Genomic DNA, 24959 nt, shown 5'->3' with positions numbered 1-24959 from the left:
GAGCTTCATTCTTTGGAAACAGTGGTTAAAGTTACTCTCACATGGTCCCTCTTTTCAAGCTCTATGTCATAAGCCAAGAAGACATGGTTTCCACAATTTGCCTTAAATGCTGTATTATATTTCAGGTATAAGCAGCTTGACCCAACATTATATATATACTTGGCCAAAAGTCAAATAAATCCTACTTGTAGACTTGACTCTAGTTAATGCCCAACAGATACCATTTAGACCCCTCCTCGTGATGGACAAACACAGCTAAAGACTTCCTTGACCATACAGCAATAAGATTAAAACAAACAGATGTCTTTTTTTATGAAATTGGTAGTTTATTCTATAAACCATTAGAAGTTCAGAGAAAACCATTTACACAACTATTAACTCTGATGTGGCATCACTGCTTGGCACTGCAGTAGTGGGTAGTACAACATTTAGTTATCCACAGTATTAGCAAGGCAAGTTTTCATTTAAGGCAGGATATATGAGTTCATTGCATTCCATATTTGCCTTTCAGTTCTTCAACTTTTGCTATATAAGCTTTCTTTGCATCTTCTTGGGACATTCCTGAAAGAAGATCAACCAGGTAAAGATACAATATGGAAGCAGCATTAATTGATTCATCCCAGAATCTACACCCACTCCCACCCACTCCATAACCTGTATTGTAGTCTTGGGAAAACAGCATAGTTGAGAAATGTTGCTTAAGCAAGTGTTCCCTTGTGCCAATTGATTGCCTAAACACAGGTCCATTTATTAACATGTTAACATCAATAATAAACTTATCCCTGAGAGCTAGGGACGGAGCCCTGGACCCCTCCAAGTCCCCATCTGCCTCTGGAAATGCCTCTGCAAGGGCACTTGCCCAGTGTGTTCCGCACCCCCCCCCCCCCCACGGCGCTACACCTCTGCTGAGAGCCACTTTTTACAGCATCGATGTTATGCTACTGCTGATCAGGTAGAGTATGTTTCAAGTATAACCAAGTATGAGCATTTCAGGATGCTACAAATAGAAGGTGGATTTTGTGGGCCTCTTCTACATGTTGCATTTGTCACCCAGTGCCATCTTGAAACACCTTCCTCATGACATCTCCATACCGCTCAAGTAAGAGTAATGCAGCCCATCTCACTGAGACTGAACGTTCCATGCAATTTGTACTGGCCACTTCTGGGAAGCCCCATGTTTCCTTAATGCTTGATTTGATACATCCCTGAAAAAGGATAGCTTGTGGTTGAAGGCTCTTGCACCAAGATACAGGTATTAGTGCATGTTTATGTGGTCATATCTACTATTTCACTGGAGGCTTACCTTTCAAAGCATTCCAGGCATCCCACTTGGCTTTGCCTTTGAAGTCAAGCATCCCAGGACGCTCTGAAAGAGATACCATTTTAACACAATGAATTAACAGCTTTAGTCTTGGGTTTAAGTGGTTTTTCCCATTCTACAAATTATTGCCTTAAGTTAAATTCACATGACCACAGTTAAATTCACATGACCACACTGGTGCTAGTGACCAATTAAGATACAAGTGATGATTTTTAATAAATTGCCTACTTGAATGTCATACATTCCCTAGAGTAGTAAATGGCAATTTGTTGATTTTGTAAGAGTATGAATCCAGATTGAAATCCTTTTGCAATATGTTCATGGTGTGTCATCCACATTGAACAGGTCTGGCTAGCAAACTTCATTTTTAATTTCAAGACAGAGCTTTCTAATCTTACTTGCTAAAAGGCTTAAAGGATGATGAAAGTTTCTAGCAAGCATACAAAGCTCTCCCTTCATGAGAAAAATTTAAGTGAGAGATTACCCTAGGTCAGTGGTGGCGAACCTTTGGCACTCCAGATGCTATGGACTACAATTCCCATCAGCCCCTGCCAGCATGGCCAATTGGCCCACAATGGACTACTGACAGGAGGACTGATGGGAATTGTAACCATGCTGTGAACATCTGGAGTGCCAAAATTATACCACCACAAATTATAGAGCAGACACGATTTTCTGCAGGTTAACCAATAATTGTTCCAGCGTTTTTTTTTGCAGTATAGAGATAGCAAACCGAGTTGCTCATAAACACTTCTTGCAAACCCACAGAAGTTGCTTTTATAGGAAATATGCTTCTCTCAGCATCTGAAAATTTAATCCAAAAAACAGATTAATTTGTATTCATGAGAACATATAAGCTTTTGCTTTTCAGCATATGAGATGCGCTCCCTGGCACTGTTCACTGATGACAGATCCATTTCATTAGTTTTCATATCAACATTAGTTATCTACTATGCCTTCTGTACTACAAGTATACCCTGAATATTTATTTGGAAAACTTATTTTCTATTTCACTAGACACCTGTTTGAGGCAACTTACAACTAAAACACAAGACTGATAAATTTTGTTTTAAGCATCTAATGCTCAGTGGTCTTCACAGCCAACCTGAAAAATGGGCTATAATCACCAAAGGTCTTTAGAGAGCTAAGTTATGAGCAAAAGGTCTCTTGTCTGGCTTTCAGTGCACCCTTTAAAGTTAGACTGGAAGCCCAGTTATTCTGTCAGCATGGATGCTCAGTATGGATGTTATTCTGCACGATATTAGTATCTGGCCTGATTTGAGAGTAAAAAATACCTTTAAAATCATGTTACTTTCTTAAGTCTCAGCTAAATGAGAGCCCCAACACCTCTGACCTTCTTTCCACACCCAATTCCTTTGAGGCAGAGCAAAGAAATATGAGTCACATAACTTACATGCAGCCCTGTGCATTGTTGCATGGACAGGCTGGTAACTCGACTATCAAGAATTAACAGCCTGCAAGGCCTAAAACGCAGTGGGCGACCTTTAACTCTACTTGGCAGCAGTATCTTGGCAGCAGGAAAAAATTATGAGTCTGTTCCCTGCCTTCTTTCACAGACATCAACAGTTCTAGCCATGAGTTCCAGACCCCTCCCCTCTTTCCCATCCCATTATGTACCCCAACAGTAGCAGCATTGTTGCAGAGGAATCCTGGGAAGTCACTTATCTCAGCCTTCTCACCCTGCACTAGGTACCAGGGAATTAAACTTGCTTTTCTACAAGTTTAGCAATCAATGATGTTGTAACTTGTCCAAACTAAAATTTAGGTAAGTAGAGCACTTTAAAAACAGCTGACATCAACAAATCTATGGGATGATGGCTCTGCCTAAGTAGGCTAGTAGATCAGGTGCTAATAGCACATTTTGAGAGAAGGGAGAGAAATTTAACCCTGAACTTTTGTGTACCACTACTCATTCTCATGATGACTAGGGAAGTCAGTGCTCAAACTTTTTTTCTGCATTAGCACTAAACTGCTGTTCCATCAGTAGTTTATTGACAAGTAAGGGGATATTGCATCCTGTTAAGAACTTCATTTATTTAGTATAAGGGCTCCCAGCTTCATTTATATTGAGTGTTAACAGTAAAAAATTAATACTACTAGCTCTTTATCCACATAGTTAACATTCCAACTTAATAACCATTACTAATACTTTTCTCTATTAGGTCATACATTAACAACCTACTAATCTTGAAAAACACTAATCATTACACTTTTTCTATTTTACCCAAATAATCTATCATTGGCTTCCATTTTTGTCCATAAAGTAATCTTGTAGCTGTTGTCATATATAAAAACAATGTTCTATGTCTTTTCTCCAGAAATCTGTAAAAGCCCCAACAAGAAAGTGTCTAAGTTTCAATTGTATATTCATATTTAAGATCTTTTGAGTTATTGGATGTATTAATCTCCAATACTCCTTAGCTTTTTCACAAGTCGACCATAAATGGTATAATGATCCTTTTTGGTGTTCACATTTCCAACACCTTAGAAACATTTTATACATGTTTGCTAATTTACTTGGTGTCATATACCAATGATACCTCATCTTATAAAAGTTCTTTGAGCTTACAGCTCAGTGTAAACTTAAGCCCCCTTGACTACATGTTCTTCCATTGTTCTATTTGTATATTACACCCTAAATTAGTGACCCATTTTATCATACACCTTTTCACTTGTTCTCCTTCCATTTCATGTCTCTAAAATGTATTTTGTACATTTTAGAATTAACATGATCATCATTTGTTCATAATTCCATTTCAAATTCAGTCTTGGTATTTTCAAAACCAGTGTCTTTTATCTAACTTCAATCTTTCCGATTGTTGTAAATAAGGGAACCAGTCACAAGTAATTCCTTCTGACAATAACTGTTCTCTTGATTTTATTTTACCTTACCCTTGTGAGGAGTCAAGAATTACACCAAACGCCATCTATTTCTTTTTAAAAGTCATTTCACATCTAAATGGTACTTCTTGTGGTGACAGCCACCCCGTATTCTTGGGCATAATCTAAATTTGCATTGCATTCTATAAGACATAGTTGGGTTGTCTGAGAAGTCTGGGCTACCCAAGCTAAAAGGCAGACTACTACAAGTTACACTAATTCGTTTTGTTTATAAGTTAATGTTTACTTAACTAGTAATACCCCTTCCATCTTGTAACAGGACAATTGAAGGGTAATCTTCCTCTTCAGAGGAAAAAACTAGACCAGTTTAGTGTGTAGGTGAACAATCATTCCACATGCACCTGGCTGTTATCTCAAATATAGCAATGCAGAACGTACTTTTGGACTTATTGAACTTCTGTGGGTGGATACTTTGTTCTAAAATTGCAACACATACATAGAAGAATACTTGTCCTCCCTCTATTTAACAGGTGCAGAATTCTTAAGTTCTAACTTCTGAATACAAGTGCCCAAAGTCTACAGAAGGCATCTTTATAACAGATAATAGCTCAGCCTCATTCAGTTCTTTTTAACATCACACCTGCTGCAGTTGGCTTCCACTTGCAGGGTCCTGATCCTACCACAGTTTCACAGGAGAGGCATAAGTTTAGCATCCAAAGTGTTCCTGCCAGAGCCTCCAACGTCTCAAAACCAGTTGTACTAGGAACTGGAATAGTTGAAGCACTACAATGTGCATATAAACACTCTCTCCCAACAGCACTGACTAGCTGACAACAGTGTGGGATATCTCTTAAGGCACCACCAAAGCTGCACTTGAAAGCCTATTGCATGAGGATTAATTGGAATCTGGCTACAGTTGCTGTAGTCACATCCCCAAACTATTCATGGCCAATACTAAGCCCTTGAAGCACACAAGGCACAGGATCTCAAGAAGCAGGATCCAGTGACCTGGAATTAACTGATACACTTGTTTATTTAATGGATGAGTTATGACCATTTTTAGTCAAAGGAGCTATGATGTAGGCTATTTAAGGTGCATGTATCAAAGGAGTGCTTATATGAATATAGGAAATATTTATGGAGTGGATGGGCTGCAACTAGAGATGTGAAGGCTGTGGGGGGGGAGTGTGCAAAAATTCAGAAAAAATGCTTTTGACATTTTTCCAATACTTTAAAAACTTTTTTTAGTAATTAAAAAAACTGGAAGTTTGGGGCAGCATCAAAATATCCCTCCAATGAAATATGTGCTACTTTTAAATGAGTGAAATGTTTTTAAAGACAAACTGGGTATACTGTATTTCTGTACCTAGAAAGATACCTAATTTTCATAAGGAGAGTATGTACAGTTTTCATGGCTTCTTAACAGCTGCATAACCTCTGTTGCCTTTTCATGTCTCCTTCAAACTGCTGTGACACATATTCCCAGAGACTGAGTAAAAAGTAGTTTATTACCCTACCTTGCAGGACGGAGGGGGAAAAAAAGGTCAGAAGGTGGTGAAGCAGAAATTGTATCAAAGTCTCAGAGGAACATGGGATATTTCATTGAGAACTTAGCTTCCTCTTGTCTGGGGAAGAGGATTGCAAAAATTAAGGTACATGGGGTAAGATATCATAGGGTGAATCTAGAGGCATAGCTCCAAGCGGGGGGGGAACACGGCACACCTGGCTCGCGTCCCTGTGGGGGTGTGGTGAGGGCGTTGCAGGGCGTGGTGGGGGTGTTCTGGGGCAGGGCGGGGATGGAGGATGCACAGGTGCACCGGGCGCTTTCCTGCCTTGCTACGCCTCTGGGTGAATCAGCTTGCAGTTTCCTCTCAAGCACTGGGTATCTTTGCAATTTTGCTGGTACCCAACTTAGGCATGTATAAATTTTAAATTTCATAAATGTCAAATGTTGCAATGCTATATGCTAATGAAGTTATACATGATACATTTTATGTTACAGCATTAAAATTAATTTAGGTTTGATAGGAAAGTCAGCATTTAATACAGTTCACTTTTCCTAAAACTTCAATTTTTCCCTCTAAAAAAAGGAAAATATTTCCAGAAGTTTCCAGAAATTGCCACAAATGCACACAGAAGCATGAGATGCATATGTCACTGTGCAGTGTGAAATAGACCACCCAATGCTCATCAACAATCACTTGCCTTGTGGCAAATCAATTACTTGCCAAACAGATAAGGTCTGTAAACTGGAAGTCAGGCACATTCATTTGCATGACTTTTTAAAACATGCTCATCCACCTTACAGCTAAAGGAAGCACCAAATCTAGCATCTGTTAAGTCAGTTTTATGCCACCTTCCTCTAAGAAGCTCAGGTCAACTTACGTTGCTCTCTGCACAACCATCCTGCAGTAAGGTTAAACTGAAAGTTACTGGCCCAATGCCTTTACAGCCAAGTAGATATCTGAATGCATACCTTCTCCATCCAACAGAAACATTATATGGTAAAGATACCTAAGCTTAACCATGCTCAGTTTTGATTGCAAGTAAGATTGTAACCTAGGAGCTGTGTGGCATAGTGGTTAAGTGCTTGCACTGCCACTCACCCAGACAGGAGTTTGAGCCCCCTGTGGGTCAGATATCCTGGCAGCTGGCTCACGGTCAACTCAGCCATCCATCCATTCTTGGTTGGTAAATGAGTACCTAGCTCAAAGCTAGGGGATAAAGAATAGCCAGGGAAAGCAATGACAAACTACCCCACAAAAGAGGCCTGCCTATCAAATCACTGCTTGCAGTGGTACCCCAGGGTCAGCCACAACTGAAGGGGAAACTTTACCTTTAAGATTGTAACCTATCATCAGAGATGCACCCAACAAATAATTTATCACGCGCAATTTGTGACGTAGTTTCATGTCCTCCAAGCAGCCACTCCGTTAATGATGTTATACCATATGACCAGGGCTGGATTTAGATGTAGAGAGGTCCTAGGCTATTCCACTTGCGAGGCCGCTCTTAATCTCTCACCCTCGTGACCAGAGGAAGATGGGGTCCACAAAATGGGGTCACAAAATGAGGCCCCATTCAGTGAAGTGGCCAAAGGACAAAATCAATACAGAAATCAATGCTAGTGTCAAGTTATCAGCTTAAGACAGTGCTAATCTGAAATGGAGTGCAAGGGAAATTACTGAAGGGTTGTTCAAAGACTACAACGTATTAGGACAACAGGTGCAAGAAAGGCCCATGACAGTGTCAAAACTATTATACACCTTGGCTGGAGGCCCCCTAAATTTTCAGGCCCTGCATATGATCCAACAGCACCTTTGCCCAGAAGAAGCTTAATCCAGCACTTTGTATTTAGGCCCGACTGCAGTAGTGGCAAAGATCCAGCTCATACCTGTATTTACATCTCCAACAGTAGCCTGTTTGAAGTAGCTATAGATATCCAGCATTTCTTGATCGGTTGGTCGAGACTTCAGGTTTTTTACCTCTTCAGCCGCTTTATCGAATTCTGCCTGTATCAATGAACACAATTGTGTTGCTTATTCCATGTGCCACTACCACCAGCAGACTGAGGTCTAGAAAAACACCCGCTAATAAGATCATAGCCTAAAGTCCTTCCAAAGGTTCAGCTCCACTCTACCTTAATTAGTATGCAGGTCACAACTGGAGAAAAAGCAGCAATCAGAAACCTCATGAATCGCCCCATGGGTGAGAAAGTATTGCAAAACCAGTTGTCTAACACTTGGCAAGAAGAAGAGACTCAGCATTGCTCTGAGGGATGCTTTGTATGTTGCACAATTTCGTTACACATTGCTTAACTGCAGCAAGAGAGTTACATTGGGAACTCTTGCCTCTCCAGAGTTCCCTGCATTGGCACTTACTTTTTTACAGAGTCAGGAGGCCCTAACAGAGAAACAAAGGTGTTTCCTGACACACCTTCCTTTAAAAGCCAAGGCAGTTTTAACATGCATTGAGCATGTCTAGACATTTGATTTTAAAACAGAAAACATTCCCAGAACCTTGATTTCCATAGCCAAGGAGCCAAAGAACACCAAAAGATGCTTGATGCAACTCTGTACCATCTCTTGGCGAGTCTGTGGGTCCTTACTTGAAAACCTGGCTTTCTAAGGGAGTTTCACTTCTTAAAGTGATTGTACTGCAGTTAGTAATCTGAGAAGGCTGCAGAAAACCTATACTCAAAAGAGAAAGGCTTCCTGTTTGGAGTTCTCAGCAACCAAATGGTCGCTGCAGATTCAGTGGCCCGTTTACAGAAAAAGTGTGCCGTGCTGACGCCTTAAGGAGTCTGCTGTGAAAAACCAAGGCAGCCGGGTTTTGTTTCCTCAGCACCGAAAAAGTGAAAGAGCAAGCAAAGCCTCTTTCTTCCTTCTGCACTGGACATTGGAAGAGTGACAAGTAGGATACAATGGAGGAAGGGAGGGAGAAGGGAAAAGGAGAGAAATCCAGCCCAGCAGCGAAGCGTCCCTGTGCTGTAGAAGGGGGGGGGGGGGAGGACTAAGCAGGGACATGCACGCAGTGTCCAACCCAGTATTAGTTCTAAAGGGAAGCCAGCGTTGCTTTCCCTTGCAAACGCTCACCTGGGTCATGATTAAAGCGGCGCCTGATCCTCTTTGCAGCTGCTCAAGAGCACCGTAGCGTCTTTCAATGTAGCACTTTTACGCACGGCCACTTTTGCTCACATCAGCCCAGATACGTCGACCAATCACAAGAGGACATGGGGGCGGTGACTTACTACATCCTGTCAATCACGAGCGACAGACAAACCCACAGATCAGGCAAGGAACGGGCGGGGCAGGAGCAGTCATCCAAGAGAGGTAAAGAAGCTCGGTTTGTATATACAACGCACTTCAGGTTCCCAATAGCAGTTGCGCAAGCACGACTTGAATGAAATATGTGAGGATTAAGTAAAAACGTCACGTTCTCCGCACTAAAAATGACAGGATGCATATATTCGGGAAAAATGGGTGGTAGAGAAATTTATTATTATTATTATTATTAAACGCCGGGACGGGCAAAAGGTACCTCGCTTTTTCTCGGCCAATTGCAGCCGCGCACTCTAAGCAGATGTTGGCTGCTCGGGTAAGTTTGCAAAGATAGGCAGGGGAATCTTGGTCTGACCTAGCAACAAATTCCTTAGGTTCTCAAACAAGAGTGTATACGAAAGGATTATTCTCCGTAGATCAGCTATTTTATTGATTTACTTCATTTATAGCCACTCTTTCTCGCTAAGATTACAGGACGATTACAAAATATAGAAAACAGTTCAATCACTCAACATACCAGTAAACTGTGCAATAGGATTAGGATTACGAAAACTGGAAAAGAATACAAAGGAAAAGTTGCCTAAGACATAAAATGATGAAAGTGGGTTAGTTATGTCTCAAGTCTGAAGAGCGCTTTGCTAGACACTGTTAGTGTGGAGAATTAAACAAATGGTTGGTTGGGCTAGGGCGGGCCCGGGCCGCCATGCAAATTCTAATAAAGAACAAGAAAATGGGAAACCCACTGAAATTTTCTTTAAGGACTGCTGCACTGCATCTTTTGAAGATACTGTGCCACTGTCATGCTTTCGTATTCACACCTGACTGTATTGATTTGCCCCTGCATAAAATCCATTTGCAAATTATTGCTATAGTGCAAAGCTAGGGCATATAAGCCAGTGTGTGGCTGTAGCTGGTTGTCAGAAATTCACCCTGCCTGTGTGTGTGTGTTTGTTTGTATGGGGGTGCGGGGTGAGATTATTTCAAGGTAGTGAACTGAAAGGGAATTTCTAATCCTCTTCTATCCTGTCCAGTCCTGGGGATGTACTAAAATGAAGGACAGCATTGTCAACTGAAAACAACAGGAGAGGCTTGAAGGCCTGTTGAATATAATGGGAACCAGGAATGCCAATTGACTTGCATTAACCCATTGAAATATATTAAAGCACACTTCAAATGAAAGTCTCTGGACCCAGGACTGGAATGCCCTGGGACTGGAATGACAACCTTCAAGCTGGACTGATGGCCCCTATGAGTACCAGAAGTGTTCTGCAAATGGATTGATGAACTCTGAGTGGAATGAAAGCCCCTAAGAACAGAATCAGTATTGAGGGACTGGAATTATGTCCCTGAGAGGACTTAGTATTTTGGGAGTAATCTGAATACACAGAATCTGGAATACAGTTCTCAGAATGCAACCACAGCCCCTGGAAGTAGCCAAAGTGTTCTGGGACTGGAATGATGGCCCCCAAACTGGAATTAGTCCCTACGTATAGAATGACAGGTTCCAGAACATTTATTCCACTCCCAGGGTCCCTCATTCAACTCCGGGGGCTGTCAGTCCCAGGTGAAGAGCACTGAAATTACACCTAGGGGCTGTCACTCCACTCTGAGGACCATCATTCCAATCCCACAGTACTGATTCTATTCCTGTAGACTTATTCCACTCAAGACTCTGCCAATCCAGTTTCTGAGCTTTGTTTCTATTGCTAGGGACCATTATTCCACTCTGGGGACTGTAATTCCAAGCCCAGAACATCATACTACTCCTAGGGACTTTCATTCCAGTCCCAGGGCACTGATACTACTGCATTCTGAGGACTGTATTTCCAATCACAGAACAGTCTATCTGGGTGCAGAGACTTTCATTCAAAGTTCAATGAGTATGCCAACATCTTCCATTGTTCCCAATGGGCAACTCTGTCATTTGTTTTAGTGTATTCTCTAATCCTGACTAGTTATGCATTTTCAAACTGTTGGCCTGTACATGGAACAAGTGCTGTATATCCAGACCTGAAATCTAGCTACAAAACTATTAAGACTGTAGCTCCTTAACCAATTATACACAAAGAGATTAGCTCAATTACCCACAAAGAGATTAGTCACAGCTGCTGCACTTTGGCCAACTGGAAATTGGGATCGGAGACATGCATAGGATTTTTTAAAAAGCAAATTAGCTTTGCATTGTAGCAGAAAAACAGTACTAGGCTAACAATTCCTTAGCTGGTGACCAAGCTTCCTGGTTTTTTGTTTTCCCCCTTCTCTCTTTGGGGTGGTTAAAATAGATTTAAAAAGGATAGTGAAATAATCACCTGATTTCTGGTTTAATCTGGACATTTGGCACAATCAGTGTAGTAGGAGCACAAGGTGTTTATATGTAAATGAATGGAGCATGACACTTCTGTGTTCAGCTGAGCTCTAGCTTTATGTTGGGACAGACACTGAGGGAGCAAATGAACTAGTAGTGAAATCCTAAACAGTGATGCACTTCTGTGCCTGCTGGCTCCAATGGATTTAGAAACATGCAACTGTCAAGGACTGCAATAAAAAAACAGGATTGATTTTTTTATGCTATGGAGCATCAAGTCAGCATGATTATATGATAATTTTAGGAGCCACAAGACAATCCTGTGCAGAGTGACAGCACTCTAATTGGTTGGGGTCATTGTCTGGTTACAACCTATGTGCATCCACCCAAGAGTAAGCTTTCTTTAATAAATTGGGGCTGACTTTTAAGTAAACTAGTGTAGGATTGTCCTGGGGCTGCAATCCTAAACACACATCCCTGGGAGTAAAATTAGACCTACTTTTGAATAGACCTGCTTAGCCTTGCTCCCTGCTACTGTTAGTGGAGTGAGCTGAAATAAGTGTGTGTACCACAGTAGACACTTGAATCTATGATACTGTAAGTGGGTGACAGTTGTTGAAGCGTTTCCATACAGGTGGTGGTGTTCCTCTGCTGCAGCCAAAATATCAGTCTTTTGGTATTTTAAAGACTAATGATGAGATCGTGGCCTAAGCTTTGGTGAGCCACAATCCACTTTGCTGGAAGCCAGCTCTGAAAGCCTTTGCATATACACCTTGTTGTATACCATCAACTGAGTGGGACAACTTGTTAATGCTCTCTGAGAAGTGATGATCTTAGTGGAAATTGCTTGTCATCCCCACCTCTAGCCTGAAATATGCCCGCAACAGATTACATTAGATAGCAGGATTTCCATAAATCAGTCAGCTCCAACCTTACTCCCTCCCCAGAGTATGGGCATAACATTGCAGGATTGTTTTAAAGCAACTCACCGACCTCCATCCCCTGCCACAGTTTAGCCCCTCCGTTATATGGAAATAACAACACAGAACTATGTTCACATTTGCATGTAATTAACACACACACCCCAAAGCTCAAACTCCTTTTTTTGGCACAACATCAAAACATGAAAGGGTATGAGTGTTTGGCTGTTTGTATTGTGCACTGCTGTTGTATCGCTGCAACAACAAACTCTTGGCTTTCTCTTTTTACATCCTGTCATTTACCTGTATTATGGGAAAAAATCAAGGCATCAAAAGCAACCTGAAGACAAACCTTGTCTGTGGACAAGGGAAATGGCTTTTTTTAAAAAAAATATTTGGCTAGTGGTCTGTTGCCGCCGAATTGACCAAGAGCCCTGTGGTGCCTTGAAGGCTGCCAATTGTATTGTGGCTTAAGCCTTCCTGAGCTACAGCTCGCTTGATTAAGTTGGAAAGCATGGAAGAGGTGGGTGCAGCACCATCTCAAAAAGCCCAGAAATTTCCCAAGGTCTGGGCATGTTACAGTATATTGCATTTTTTATGCCCTCAGAAGAAGAACTGAAGTATAAGTTCATTCATTAGCGAAACGGAACAGGAAGATATCAAGAATGAGAGGCAAACCAAAGGTGCGCCTCAGCCAATGGGGGAACGACACCCACGAGTGCATCAGAATTTCCAACAACCAATCACTGACGAGGAGAGGGGCAGCAGAGAACGAGCGCTTTCCCAGGAGAATCGTCTTGGAGAGAGTAGCGAATGGGGGCGGGCGGGATCGTGTCACGTGATGTCGGAGGCCCGTGGAGGCAACACGCAGGAGCGGGAAGCGCCGCGTGAAGCCTGAGAATTCGGTTTGCAGCCTAAGGTGAGGAAGAGAAACCGGAGACGGAGGAAATCAGCGCCCCCTGGTGGGGACTAGTGTGGGAGGGAAGAGGGAGTGCGAATGCAGAAGCAGGGCTGAGGTTCTGCCCAGTCATGGGGTAAGCGTAGTACGTAGGAAATAGCTGTAGTAAACTGCTGTGTCCTAACTCAAAGCATTACAGGGCTTTTATTTATGGACTTTGCCGTAGACAGATTCATTAATGTGCGCTTTTTCCTCGGTTATAGGATGAGGAGCTTCTTAATTGCTTGTTTTTTATAGTGTGATTTTTAATTGTTAGTTACCCTGAACGGGAAACGAACAGCCTCCGTTATATTTAATATACTTATTTAAAATATATTTTACTGCTGTGTGGCTTCTAGCAATGAATAACGCTGTCATCCCAAGCAGTTATACCCCCTTGAAATCCCATAATGGGCATTGGCTTGGGTGTTAATCTGCTTGGAATGGCAGTCTTCGTACCCTGAAGTTCATATACCGCAAACGAAATAGCAGCGTTGGACGGATATGGTGGATCAGCGTTTGCATCCAGACTTCAAATTAATTAGCAAAGAACTCTTATACTGGTAGCTGAAATCACTATTTGCTCACCAAATCATAATTTGCATGATAATTGAGCTACCTCCATAGATTTATTATGAAGATGGTGAATGATATTACTAAACATTTTGATGCCGCAAAAAAGCCACATAAATGGTTGAACAGGTTTAATTTTCATCAGGCTGCAGCTCTTGAGGATAGTTCTTTTTTTTTGGAAAATTACTTTTCTTTATGCTCTTGAGTGTTCAGAAACTTTTACCTCCTTTGGGCAGCCTTATTTTGTTGCATCACTGAAGTACCCTTGGTAATGAAGGGAATAAGCTGGGATCCCACGAATAATTGCACAAGGGAATAAGCTTCTGAAACATTTTACCACCCCATCTCCTCCTGTAGGATTCTATAAACTCTCAAGGGTTTCTCATCTCCTTGTTTCCCATCCCCTTCAGCTTTGTATATTTATATATATACAACTTTTTCTCACCAAAAGATGACAAGAGAACTAATCCACCATTTCCTGGACCTTCTTTGTTCATGCTCTGCTTGGGTTCTAGCGCTCCCAAACGGAGCATTCTAGGGCAAAGAAAGTCCAAGAAATGGTGGATTAATTCACAAATCTCTTGTCATCTTTCTGTGAGAAAGCTGTTTTCAGAACAATATGTCTCCTGAATTATGGTCAGTCCTCACCAGCCTATATTTTTTGTTTGTCTTTCTTTTCTTAATGTTTTGAAATAATATTTTTCTGTGTACTTGACAAATCCCGCCACCTGCACAAACTCCAATTTTGATGGTGGGTGGTCTTCTTCCAGTTTGCAGGGAAAGGCAAGATACTACAGTCCTAAAATCCCTGAGTGTTTACAGTATCAGTTCAGCAGATGCCTCATTTTCAAATGTAGATATTTTACAGAGCTGTCTGGAACACAGTCTGTTTAAGGTTCATCGTTGACTTTTGGATCAGTCTCTGTGTAGGGGTGTCTTTGCTTTGAAAATAATTTTTTTGGTTGTATATTGTAAACTTTTTCAACCTTTGGAACTGGTGTGGGCTAGAATTAAAATGAGGAAGGTATATTTGTCTAATATAAAAATGTTTCTATCAAAAAACTATGTAATAAAGCAAATTGAATTATTTTCCACTTAAACATTAGCTCTGTACATCTCTCAGTGTAATTCTATGCAGAGTTATGCCAGTCTAACTCCATTGGAGTTGGACCGGAGTGACTGTGTATGTAGCACATACTATACAATCTGGAATGTAGTATACAGTTTGGAAACTTCTAGATGTCTGTTCTGTTAAAAAAAAAACCCACCCAACCCAGATTTCTCAGCCCTTGGGAAAAATAATGAAAGGGAAATTAGGAGAACTGGAGGAAGGGTCACAAAGGTGTTTTTTTTAAAAAAACCTTGCACTAATCAAAATGTGTGGTTTCTGTAATCGCTACAGTATTCCTATAATCCATCATGTTTTCCTTTCAGTAGTTCCTATCCTCCATGGTTCTTTTGAGTCCTCTTTGCCTTTCCCAAAGGTTGCAACAACCTGCCCATATTGTTTTTATTAATTAAAATGTACTTATGTTATTTATAGTCTGCCTTTCCCACTTGGACTCAAGGCAGATGACCCAGAATGAGTCAACACAGTTGACTGGATGGGATAGTAAAAAATGACTTTTGTTTTGCTTACAGAATCTGGAGTTTCTTTGCACAGAATGTGAATTATCATTTTTGTGCTTAGCATGTTTAAGAACCTGGTTGCACTTTAGGTTTCTGAACAGTACTTAGAAAAATAATATGCTATTATGTCGCAATTTTCCTTCTAGGTAACATCTGGTTGAGTCACATGTCATCAGAAGGAGTGACCATTACTGTTCGTCTGATTCGTTCCTTTGAGCACCGTAATTTCAAACCTGTTGTTTATCCAAGTATTAACCTGGATCAGACTGTAAAGGAGTTTATTGAATTTGTGAAAAATGGTAAGAAACCATCCCAATGGTGCCATGTGTGTCAGCGAGCACTGTGGGAGCGCAGCAGGGTTGTGGAAATCAGAGGTATTGATCTGTGATGATAGGATAATCTCCTTACTATGCTGTGGGTTGGGCAAAGACAACTACATCAATTCTTAAGTTTCCATTCTGTTTCTCCATTGTGACCAGAGCTGCCTTTTCAGGGAGAATTGATAGACAGGGTTTCTGACACTTCTGAAGGTAACCATCAGGGCTGAATTGGTTGTTTCGATAACTAATGACAGATGAAAGGTTACTTTGTGCACAAGTGTGAAGCATTAAGCCTAGCATCCTTAGCTGTGCCGTTGTCTGTCTTGTAGCCCAGTCCTAATTGTATTTTTGTGGAAATGGGTCCTACTGATGTCCCTGGTTTACATCTCAACTTTAAGCAGAGTCATACCTCATAAGTCCATTGACCTTAGAATGGTGCTGTTAATACTTAGAAAAGACCAGGCAGTGTTTCTCTCTGCCATGTTAAATATAAGCAAAATATTTCTGCTTTTTTCTCCTCCCTAGATGTATCGTTAAGAACAGGACTTCCACCTCCTTTTAAAAAGCACAGATACGGTACGTGCCTTTCAGCACTCTTCAGTTAAATACCAATTACATTTCCCCCCTAAAGAATTAACATGATTTGACTTAAGTACCAAATAAGGTACTAAAAGGGATTCAGGAATGGAGAAACCATTTTATGACGAAGAGAAGAGTTTGTATTTATACCCCCCTTCCTCTCTTGTGAGGAGACTCAAAGGGGTTTACAAGCTCCTTTCCCTTCCTCTCCCCACAACAGACACCTTGTGAGGCAGGTGGGGCTGAGAGAGTTTGCAGGAGTGCAGAAACACATCTGGTTCACCAAATAAACCCCTGCTGCTCATGTGGAGGGGGGGGAAAGCAAACTCAATTTGCCACATTAGAGTCTTCCCCCTCTTAAGCACTCTGCCACACTGGCTTGAGTATATAAGAGCTTGGCCTGTGTTGCCTTGAGGGAGGGGATGAGAAGGAATACTGGGAAGGAATGTTGCTAATACTTTATGGGATGCAATAAAAAGTGGCAGAGAGAGGGAACGCCAAAACTGTTAATCAAGAAATAGTTATAATACCAAAGCATTTTTCTGGTTGCAGAGTTAGATACTTCCATAGATGGTATTTTGTGATTTGATTTTAGCATATCAGACATAGCCCAAAGGATGTACTGACGTGCCACTCAGCACAATCTTTTGGTTCTCCTCTTGTCTAGACTAGCTTGTAAGGGAGTAAAACTGCAGTGCTGTATACCTTTTCCTGCCCTTCGGTATGGCCTCATTTTCTCCTGCTACCTCAAGATCAACCTAGATTACTTGTGCCCTGGTTGAATTAAGCAGTTTTGGGCTGGTTTTTGTAATGGCTGGAAGCTGTTTCTCTGCGAGAAACTTTATTTGCCCTGTTCAGTTGTGACATGTTTCTCCAGACTTATTACTGGAGCATGCCTAACCTGTGCCATTGGTATAATTTGAACAGATAAAAATGTTTGTATAAAGACTTGGATTAGCTGAGGAAAAAATAATAGTGAAAGTTTTTGAAGGAATGAACATTTACATGGCTAAAAACTGCTGTTCTGAAGAGGAGAGATTGGACAGTGGTAGGTGGGGAAGGGCGAAAGAAAGGGAAAAGATCAGGCATTCTGGTTCCATTGCGGGTGGAATTTTACCTCACAGAGTTATTAGCTGAATAGCTGATGTACATTTTGAAATTCATTTCAGTGTTAGCTGACACATTATTCATTCTGCTGTTAATTGGCAGAGTTGTCTTTGGGGTATTAATTTTTTATCATCTTCCTAAAATGCCTTTTAAACTTGACTTGCATGTTGAAGTGCTGCTCGTGACCCACAATCCTTTGAAATTGCAGCTTTCTTCGTGCTTCTGCATTTTAATGTCTAGCAACTAGTTGTGAGGTCAGAAAGGGTAGCCAAGTAGAAGATGGAGGCGTAGAATGAGAGGCTTATGTGTTGAAATAATTTACATAGTAAATAAGATAAAGATGAGGATGAGGCTGGGGGTAAACAGGAAGATCTTAAGTACAAATTTGCTAGATTAAATAGAATTAAAATCTGAAGTAGAATTTAAACAGTTGTTGAAAATCGACATGTCTGCAAAGTCTGATTTCACTATTTATGGACTTTGTTTCTTGAATAAAAATCCTGAAATTTTCAGTTTCCTGTTTTTTTTAAAAAAATACAAATTTTTATTCCTCGTTGTTAAGAAGCTCTTGACATGTATGTCTGGAAATGGCTCTGCAACTCCAGGTGAGGTCAGTCATGGTTTCCAGTAGTCAACAGATAGAGTTCTCGTTCTCTGCAATTCAATTCTGTCTCTTTCAATCCAGTTTGGAAAACCCATAACTATCCCTGATTCGGTAACCACATACTGAGAAGCAACCAAATTGTGGTTGGGTGATCCATTTAGGAATTCTGTATGTATCCTTTCTGAAAACAGTATCCTCTATCATAAAACATCATAAAATCAAGAGCAGTTACAAGTGACAGGAGAATTGAGTTCTCAGCAAAAAGCTGCCTTCTCAAACATGCCTATCCAGCTGGAAAAACAAATATTACCTACAAATTGACAGCATAGATGAGTCTTTATTACTGTACTGAAAGAATACAGATTGTGAATATCCTAAGCAAGGCTTTATAACTGTATATCCATTTGGAGGTGTTCCAGATTTTTGTGGGCTTGCAAGGTGATCTCAGTATCTGGCATAAAAAGTGCTTGGTGGTTTGGACTGTATGAGTCCACTCTGTTAATGGTGAATACCTCTGTCAATGGAATATGTATTTTCCACCAGTGGAATGCTCCTGTGGCTAATGGAATAGAAGGACCCAATCTCATATTAATGAGTGCTGTCCATGGTAAATAGTCATCAGCTCTGGTTGGGTGTGCATGATTAACCATGCATGTTTTAAAAGGAGGGTTAAAAAGTAGGAAAGGATGCAGAGCTTGCCTCCATGGGAGAAATCCTATGTCTGCTCAGAACAAAATCCAGTTTTATTCTTTGGAACGAACTTTCAGGATGGTGTTCTGAGCAATGCACACTATGTTAATATCTGAAGGCAAGATGGCTTATCAGGAGACCCGGTGTGGTGAAGTGTGCACCGAGGTACATCAAGCAATAGCAGATGTTACTTATAGGGAAGTGGAAGGAATGTCAGAAGATTGTGTATTTCTGTATTGTGTACTTCTGCATTGATTTCGCCTACACTTTGGGAATAGGTGGCTTTCTTAGCAACTTTCTTTTTCTGCTCATCACATCACAAGCCTCATGGTAGTATATGAGTGAGCCACTACAGAAGAACAAGTGCATCAATCCTATGTGCACATGCTTGGAAACTCCTGAATTGAATTGGACAGTTTTGAATAAATGGGCATAGGATCTTTCTGTTCGTGTCACAAGTCATGTTGGCTGGGGATGATGGGAAAGGAACAGGATTTCTCCAGGCAACTTAAAAATGTACATTTTTAGTAAGGGAAAAAAACCATGGAGGGGGAAAATACTACAAGAAAAAAAAAGCAGGCATGAAGAATGTAACATGTGCCTGAGATGTAGAGAGGTCACAGACAGTTGTTCTGAATGCTTGATATCAAATTGTTGCTCAAAGCAAGTTCTCTCCTTTTCAGACACAATGAAGATTATTCACCAGGCGCATGGCTCCAAGGTACATTTTTATGGTGACTTATTTTCCTCCTTAGATATTTCTAAATTTAATCTGTTAGTGACAGAACAGTTCTGCCCTCTGCTAGGATATAGGGCCATCTTTTATTTGACAACCCTGTTTTTATCTTCATTCATTCTAGACCAGTGAACTCGTTGTGAGTTTAGAAGACGATGACAAACTCATTTTGGCAGAGGACAGCACCCTGAAAGCAGCTGGAATAGGTTGGTAGCGTATTTGGAGGGAACGAAGACATGGTTCATCGTGCTTAATATTATCCTCAGAGTGGTTGATTATGTTTGGATAGCTGACTGAAAAATAAACGCTATTCTTAATGCTGTCTTTACAACCTGGTAATTATTCAGGAAGGGAGAAATGAGTTCAATGTACATTCAAATCATTGGGCTTGAGGGCTCCATATACTTCTCCTCAGAATGCTAATGGGGATTTTTTAAAAGGCATGCTTAGAATTCTGCGGACTGACAGCTTGGTTGTTAGTATCATCTCTGCTGCTTAGCCTTTTCAGTAACATTTAAACTGATGTTTTGGTTGGAAATGTAAGCAGCAGAGCTAGTGCAGAGTCATGAGGTAAAATCTGTTTTACTAATATGTGGCACAGTGTTGGATAGTCATCCAGATCAATTGAAGGAATGCACATCTAAGAGCAGGTGGTGCCTGCCAGAACATGCTTGTTCACTTTCTTGTAGGAAAGTACCACGGGGCATGCCGCGCAGTAAAAAGTACTGGGAACCAATGTTGCCTGGCAAACCAGGTGCCTGCAGGGTTTAACACTCATTCCAAGCAAGCAATACTGTGTGGAGGGATTTTGGATGTTCATTGTCATGCATAAAATACAGCACATTGGAGTCTAGTGGACAGGTGGAATGAAGCAGCAGAGAAAGGGGCTAGAAATGGGAGAATGCAGTATCAGTGAAATCTTTGAAGTCTGTGTGGAATGTTTTTAAATAAACGATCTGTTTAGTCTTTAGTGACTTGACGGGACTAGTGTAACAAACACTGGCCTGCAATCCAGTATTGACGTACTTAAGCACACTGATAGAAAAAAGCTTTAAAAAACTCTGTGCTATTTTGTGGCTGTTGTGTCTGCTGCCCTTGAGAATTATACATAAACAGACCATTTCTCTTTTCCAGTCTGATAGTCTAGTGCAATAGCAGCTCTTTGCCAGATGTTTGTACAAGCTAATCTTACCATTACCCAAACACTTTACAGTGAAAAAAGTTGTAATGAAGATGATAGTGTGCAAAGGAAGAGCCAAACGAGATATTCAGCCCATGGCCACCAATGCCAATTGAGAATTTAGCTGTTAAAAATTGCCACGAGGGCCCAAAAGCAACAGTTCTTGGTGATTTTGCCTCCCTGAGCCTTTTTGAGTTCCAGCACTTGAAAAGGAATGGGGGGCAAGATCGCTTGGGGCTGGTGTGCTGTGGACCTGATCAGCAACTTTTAAATGGCTGGATTTTCCTTTAAAATGGCATCAGCAGCCATAGACTTCTGGGTGAATCCTAGTGTTGCTTAGACATGAGTTTTTCACAAGAAGTTATATCACTTATTGGTACAATCCTGATTAGATTGTTCCTATTCCTCCAGTTTTTCTATTGATGGTAACAGCTGTATTCTCATCCTTCACAAGAGGGGAAAGCCAGTTCGGTCAACTGAGATTGAGAGTCTCTGTCCCTATAATTAGAAAAGTGAGATGGCTCCATTTTCACATTCCATTGATGGCATAAGAAGCACTTTCCACTGTTCCCACAAAGAGCTTCTGAGTACCCTTGTGGAACCCTAGGGATCAGCACCCCAGTTTAAGAAACAATGGCTTTGATATATGTAAATATTAAATTAGTAGAATGTATTAAGGCACTAGCTCACATGTTAAAAAAATATCATCATTCAAGGAGCTCATGTTGGCATCCATGATTCTGTCAGTGGTTTGAAGAACAAGAAAAATTTCCTTGACTTCTAGTTGTGTTTTCCAACTACCTGGGACAATAATTAGAGAAATGTGTGTGTAAAGTGCCATCAAGTGGGCCACTGGTGGGCCACTGCGAGTAGCAGAGAGCTGGACTAGATGGACTTTGGTCTGATTCACCTGGCTTGTTCTTATGTTCAAGTCAAAGACAACTTACGGCAACACAGTAGGGTTTCAAGACAAGAGGCAAAAAGATGTGGTTTGATATTGCCTTCCTCTGTGAAATGACCCTGGTGGTCTCCCGTCCCGTCCAAATACTAACCCTGCTTATCTTCTGAGATTTGACAAAATCAGAGTAGCTTGGGTCATCAAAGTCAAGGTGTTTAGAGGAACCATAGGATATAAATAGTGGAAATATAGACTAATAAAATACTGAATGAGAATGTGGCAGATGTCATGTTGGCATTATCTAGTGCAGTTCCTGAAACCTGAAGTACCAGGAGATAGATCCTGTGAAGAGCTGAATACCTTTTGCTAAGGGAAGGATAGTTGCTCTGTTTTCTTGGTCCACAGAAACCTATCCCCTCTGCCCAAAAATAGTGCTCTTAGTCAAGAAAGTTCCAATTAAGAGAAACCATTCACAAGCACTGAGTATACAAGCAATTATGGCTACAGAATTTTTTAAAATGAGCAGAGTAGAAAAATGATGACCATCGCTTCTTGTGCCACACCTTTTTGTTACTCTTCTGAATTTGTGGTAGCTCATTTCCCAACACTTATGGAAAAGTCTGAATCTAATCAAATATTCTGCCTTCTGTAGCTGGAAGAGAAGTACTTTGGGCTTTTGTACATTTCTTGCCTCAAGGCTGTTTGCTTCGTAGTGAGGTTTCCCTGCAGTTTTCTGTTTACACAAGAGATTGGGCCAGAGTATTCACTCAGTTCTCAGGTCCATTCAGCAGTGACAAGCTGGTTCATAACCACAACTTTTATTTGCAAGGTAAGGCACCTCTCGCAACCATCTGACAACCATCAGCATTAGCTAAAGGAGAACTAGAAACTGGAACCAAGAGCTCCACCCAGTAGGAGCAAACTAAATCACACAGATATAGGGGAGGAGCAGAATCCTTTTGCCTACACACAGACACACAGACACACACAGACACACACAGACACACAGACAGACACACACACACACACACACACACACAAACAAAACAAAGGCCTTCTGAGCATTTGGAAATGGTGGCCAGAAGAGCAGGGAAAAAACTGCTGTTGGGTGAGCTGGGGAAGGCAGGAAGGAGCAACAAAAACCTGGATAAAGAATTACGCCTCTTGTTTAGCTGTTTTGTTTCGCCGGGAAAGTGAAGCAACAAGAAATATTGCATTTTGCCAGCATTTGGCAACTGCACACCTTCTCTGCTGTGCCCCGTGGCGACTTCAGAAAGGGCAAAATTGCATAAAGGAAACTCTGAATGTGTGGTGAAGGAAAGATAAGCTAGCTGCAAGGCAGAACACAGGTGTGTAAATGGCCTTTTGTGCATCTGCACAGGTGTTTCTTTTGATGTGTTCTCTCTTTTGCAATTTTAACTGCAGGGAGGATTGAGTGGAACTATTAAGATACCACATTCCTATAAATGTGTAGACTGTTGCTTCATTTGGACGACAGTTAGTGAGCAACCTTTGAGCCTGAAGCTCCGTCCTAATTCCCCCTTGCCAAACAATACATGTGGGATTGAAATATTATCGGAAGAAATCTCATAATTGGGTATAGTTTAAGCAACTTGACAGCACTTACCACAGGCACACACAGAATTTTTTTTCTGCAGCCATTATCCGATTTGCAGGATTTACAAGTGTATTTCCTTCGGCTCCCCTCAGTCCACTGGGTGTGAAGTTTGGGTATCCAGCTTTCCATAGCCAACTGATTCTACTAGATTCCTAGTCAAGATTCAGCCTCTTCTCTCCCCCCCCCCCCTCTGCATAATATAGGCAGACTTAATTAACTTCAGGTTTAATTTTTAAAAAGCAAGCATGGAACTTGGTGGCTCACCACTTCAAAAGAGTTTCATGTCTTCTAATTGTGATGGCTCTCTGTCAGCTCTGTCTCCACTCTGAATTAGTAATGTTGCTGACTTATTGTTTTAGAAGAGGAAGTCCTTGACCTGCTGGGTGGAAAGAATTGTGACTGCTCTGAACCTTTGTGGGTCCTTTAGCTCTGCCATATCCCCTGTGAATAATTAGAGGCATTTGAAGGTATTGCTGGAGAAGCCAATTTGTGTCTTTCACTTTGCATATTGTTGAAGCCTCATGAATTAATCATCGGCAGGGCAAAAAATTAGCTTCTTCAGACGCACGTTTTTTGATGGGTCATGAGGGAGAATGTAAAATGATCTGTAAAATATTCTACTGATCCTCTAAGTATTAAATTATTATGGCTACAGGTTAATTTCAGGGGAGACACTCTCCCCTCTCTGTACAGCTAAAGAACTTAAAAATCCAGCCTTGTTTTCTTGAATTCTGAAAAAGAAAATGTGCTTTTTTAAAAAAAAAAAATTTTGAGCTCGGGAAATGCCTTTTGAATGGTTTTGTTTGGCTTTAAGAGCAATTTTAACTAAGAGGGTTCTTTAGCATATATCTACATTTGTGCTACATTTAGCACATATCTACATCTTGAATGTATGCAATTAAATTCACTCTTGCTATCTAATGCAAAAGCAGAGCTTCTAGTAACTAGCCTTAAACCACATCATCTGTCATCCTAATTAATGTTAATATAACGTTCTGTAGTTTGAGAAGTCATGTTTTCACCAATTATGTTGAATATTTTCCCTTTCAGCAAATGAAACAGAGCTAGCATTTTTCTGCATGGACGATTACAGAAAGTATAAAGTGAATCCTGTTGTTGCCTGGTGAAGACTTGGAAAGAAGCATACCCCCCTCCCCCCCAGTATTTTTTGTGAACTTTTTTCCTGTTTTGCTGTAATAATTAATAAACCCAAAGGTGTGTATTATTTGTGGCTCTTGGCTTATACATTACAAGAACCCAGGATACAAAAGGAGAGGCGAAGAAGTATACTGAATTACATCTTGTATAGGAGTGCTCTAAATTCCTGTGTGTCACTCAGTTCTCACTTTAAAACCAGCTGGTTGACGTTTGAGATGTGGGCCTACAAGTGGAGGACAGAAATGAAATGTTATTAAAATCATCTTGATTTTAAAATTTAAAATATTAATTAAAGATAGAGGCAGTCTCCTGTGCAAGCACCAGGTTGTTACTGACCCACAAATGATGTTGCATCACAATGTTTCCTAGTCAGACTATGTTTATGGGGTGGTTTGCCGTTGCCTTCCCTGTTCCTCTTCACTTTACCCCCAGCAAACTGGGTACTCATTTTACTGACCTTGGAAGGATGGAAGGCTGAGTCACCCTTGAGCCAGCTACCTGAAACTGACTTTTATCAGGATCAAACTCAGGTTGTGAGGAGAGCTTTTGACTGCAGTGCTGCAGCTCACCACTCTGTGCCGTGGGCTTCATTAGGAGATGAGCATTCTGTCCAGTTCTTTTAGGATGCTGCTCTTCAGAGTCTTCTGTTCTTTCACAACCAGTTTTTTTTCCTAATCCTCTTTTCAGCACACAGAAAATAACCATAAAATGGTATGGTATCTCACCACTCCACTGAGCAAA

General features: G+C 41.0%; 2 protein-coding genes across 5 annotated transcripts; one reads left to right on the top strand and one right to left on the bottom strand.

Annotated features, from left to right (window-relative positions):
- Positions 1-305: 305 nt before the first annotated feature.
- Positions 306-8935, bottom strand: DBI (diazepam binding inhibitor, acyl-CoA binding protein). Its single transcript, XM_048487074.1, has 4 exons — positions 8779-8935; positions 7578-7695; positions 1304-1366; positions 306-561 (listed from the first exon to the last, which is right to left on the bottom strand). Exons 1-4 carry the CDS (start codon positions 8785-8787, stop codon positions 485-487), a joined length of 267 nt encoding a protein of 88 aa, XP_048343031.1. The 5' UTR covers positions 8788-8935; the 3' UTR covers positions 306-484.
- Positions 8936-12952: 4017 nt separating this feature from the next.
- Positions 12953-24285, top strand: LG02H2orf76 (linkage group 02 C2orf76 homolog). Of its 4 annotated transcripts, none has more exons than XM_048483384.1 (6): positions 12954-13108; positions 15475-15627; positions 16174-16224; positions 19312-19349; positions 19489-19570; positions 24111-24285. In XM_048483384.1, exons 2-6 carry the CDS (start codon positions 15495-15497, stop codon positions 24185-24187), a joined length of 381 nt encoding a protein of 126 aa, XP_048339341.1. In that variant the 5' UTR covers positions 12954-13108; positions 15475-15494; the 3' UTR covers positions 24188-24285. The 4 variants fall into 4 exon arrangements, with proteins under 4 accessions (XP_048339342.1, XP_048339341.1, XP_048339339.1 ...); XM_048483382.1 differs by having other exon boundaries at positions 12956-13109; positions 15464-15627; XM_048483383.1 differs by having other exon boundaries at positions 13102-13223.
- Positions 24286-24959: the final 674 nt, after the last annotated feature.

Source organism: Sphaerodactylus townsendi, linkage group LG02, assembly GCF_021028975.2.
Source record: "Sphaerodactylus townsendi isolate TG3544 linkage group LG02, MPM_Stown_v2.3, whole genome shotgun sequence".
Taxonomy (NCBI): Eukaryota; Metazoa; Chordata; class Lepidosauria; order Squamata; family Sphaerodactylidae; genus Sphaerodactylus; species Sphaerodactylus townsendi.
This window is presented reverse-complemented; position numbering and strand designations above follow the sequence as displayed.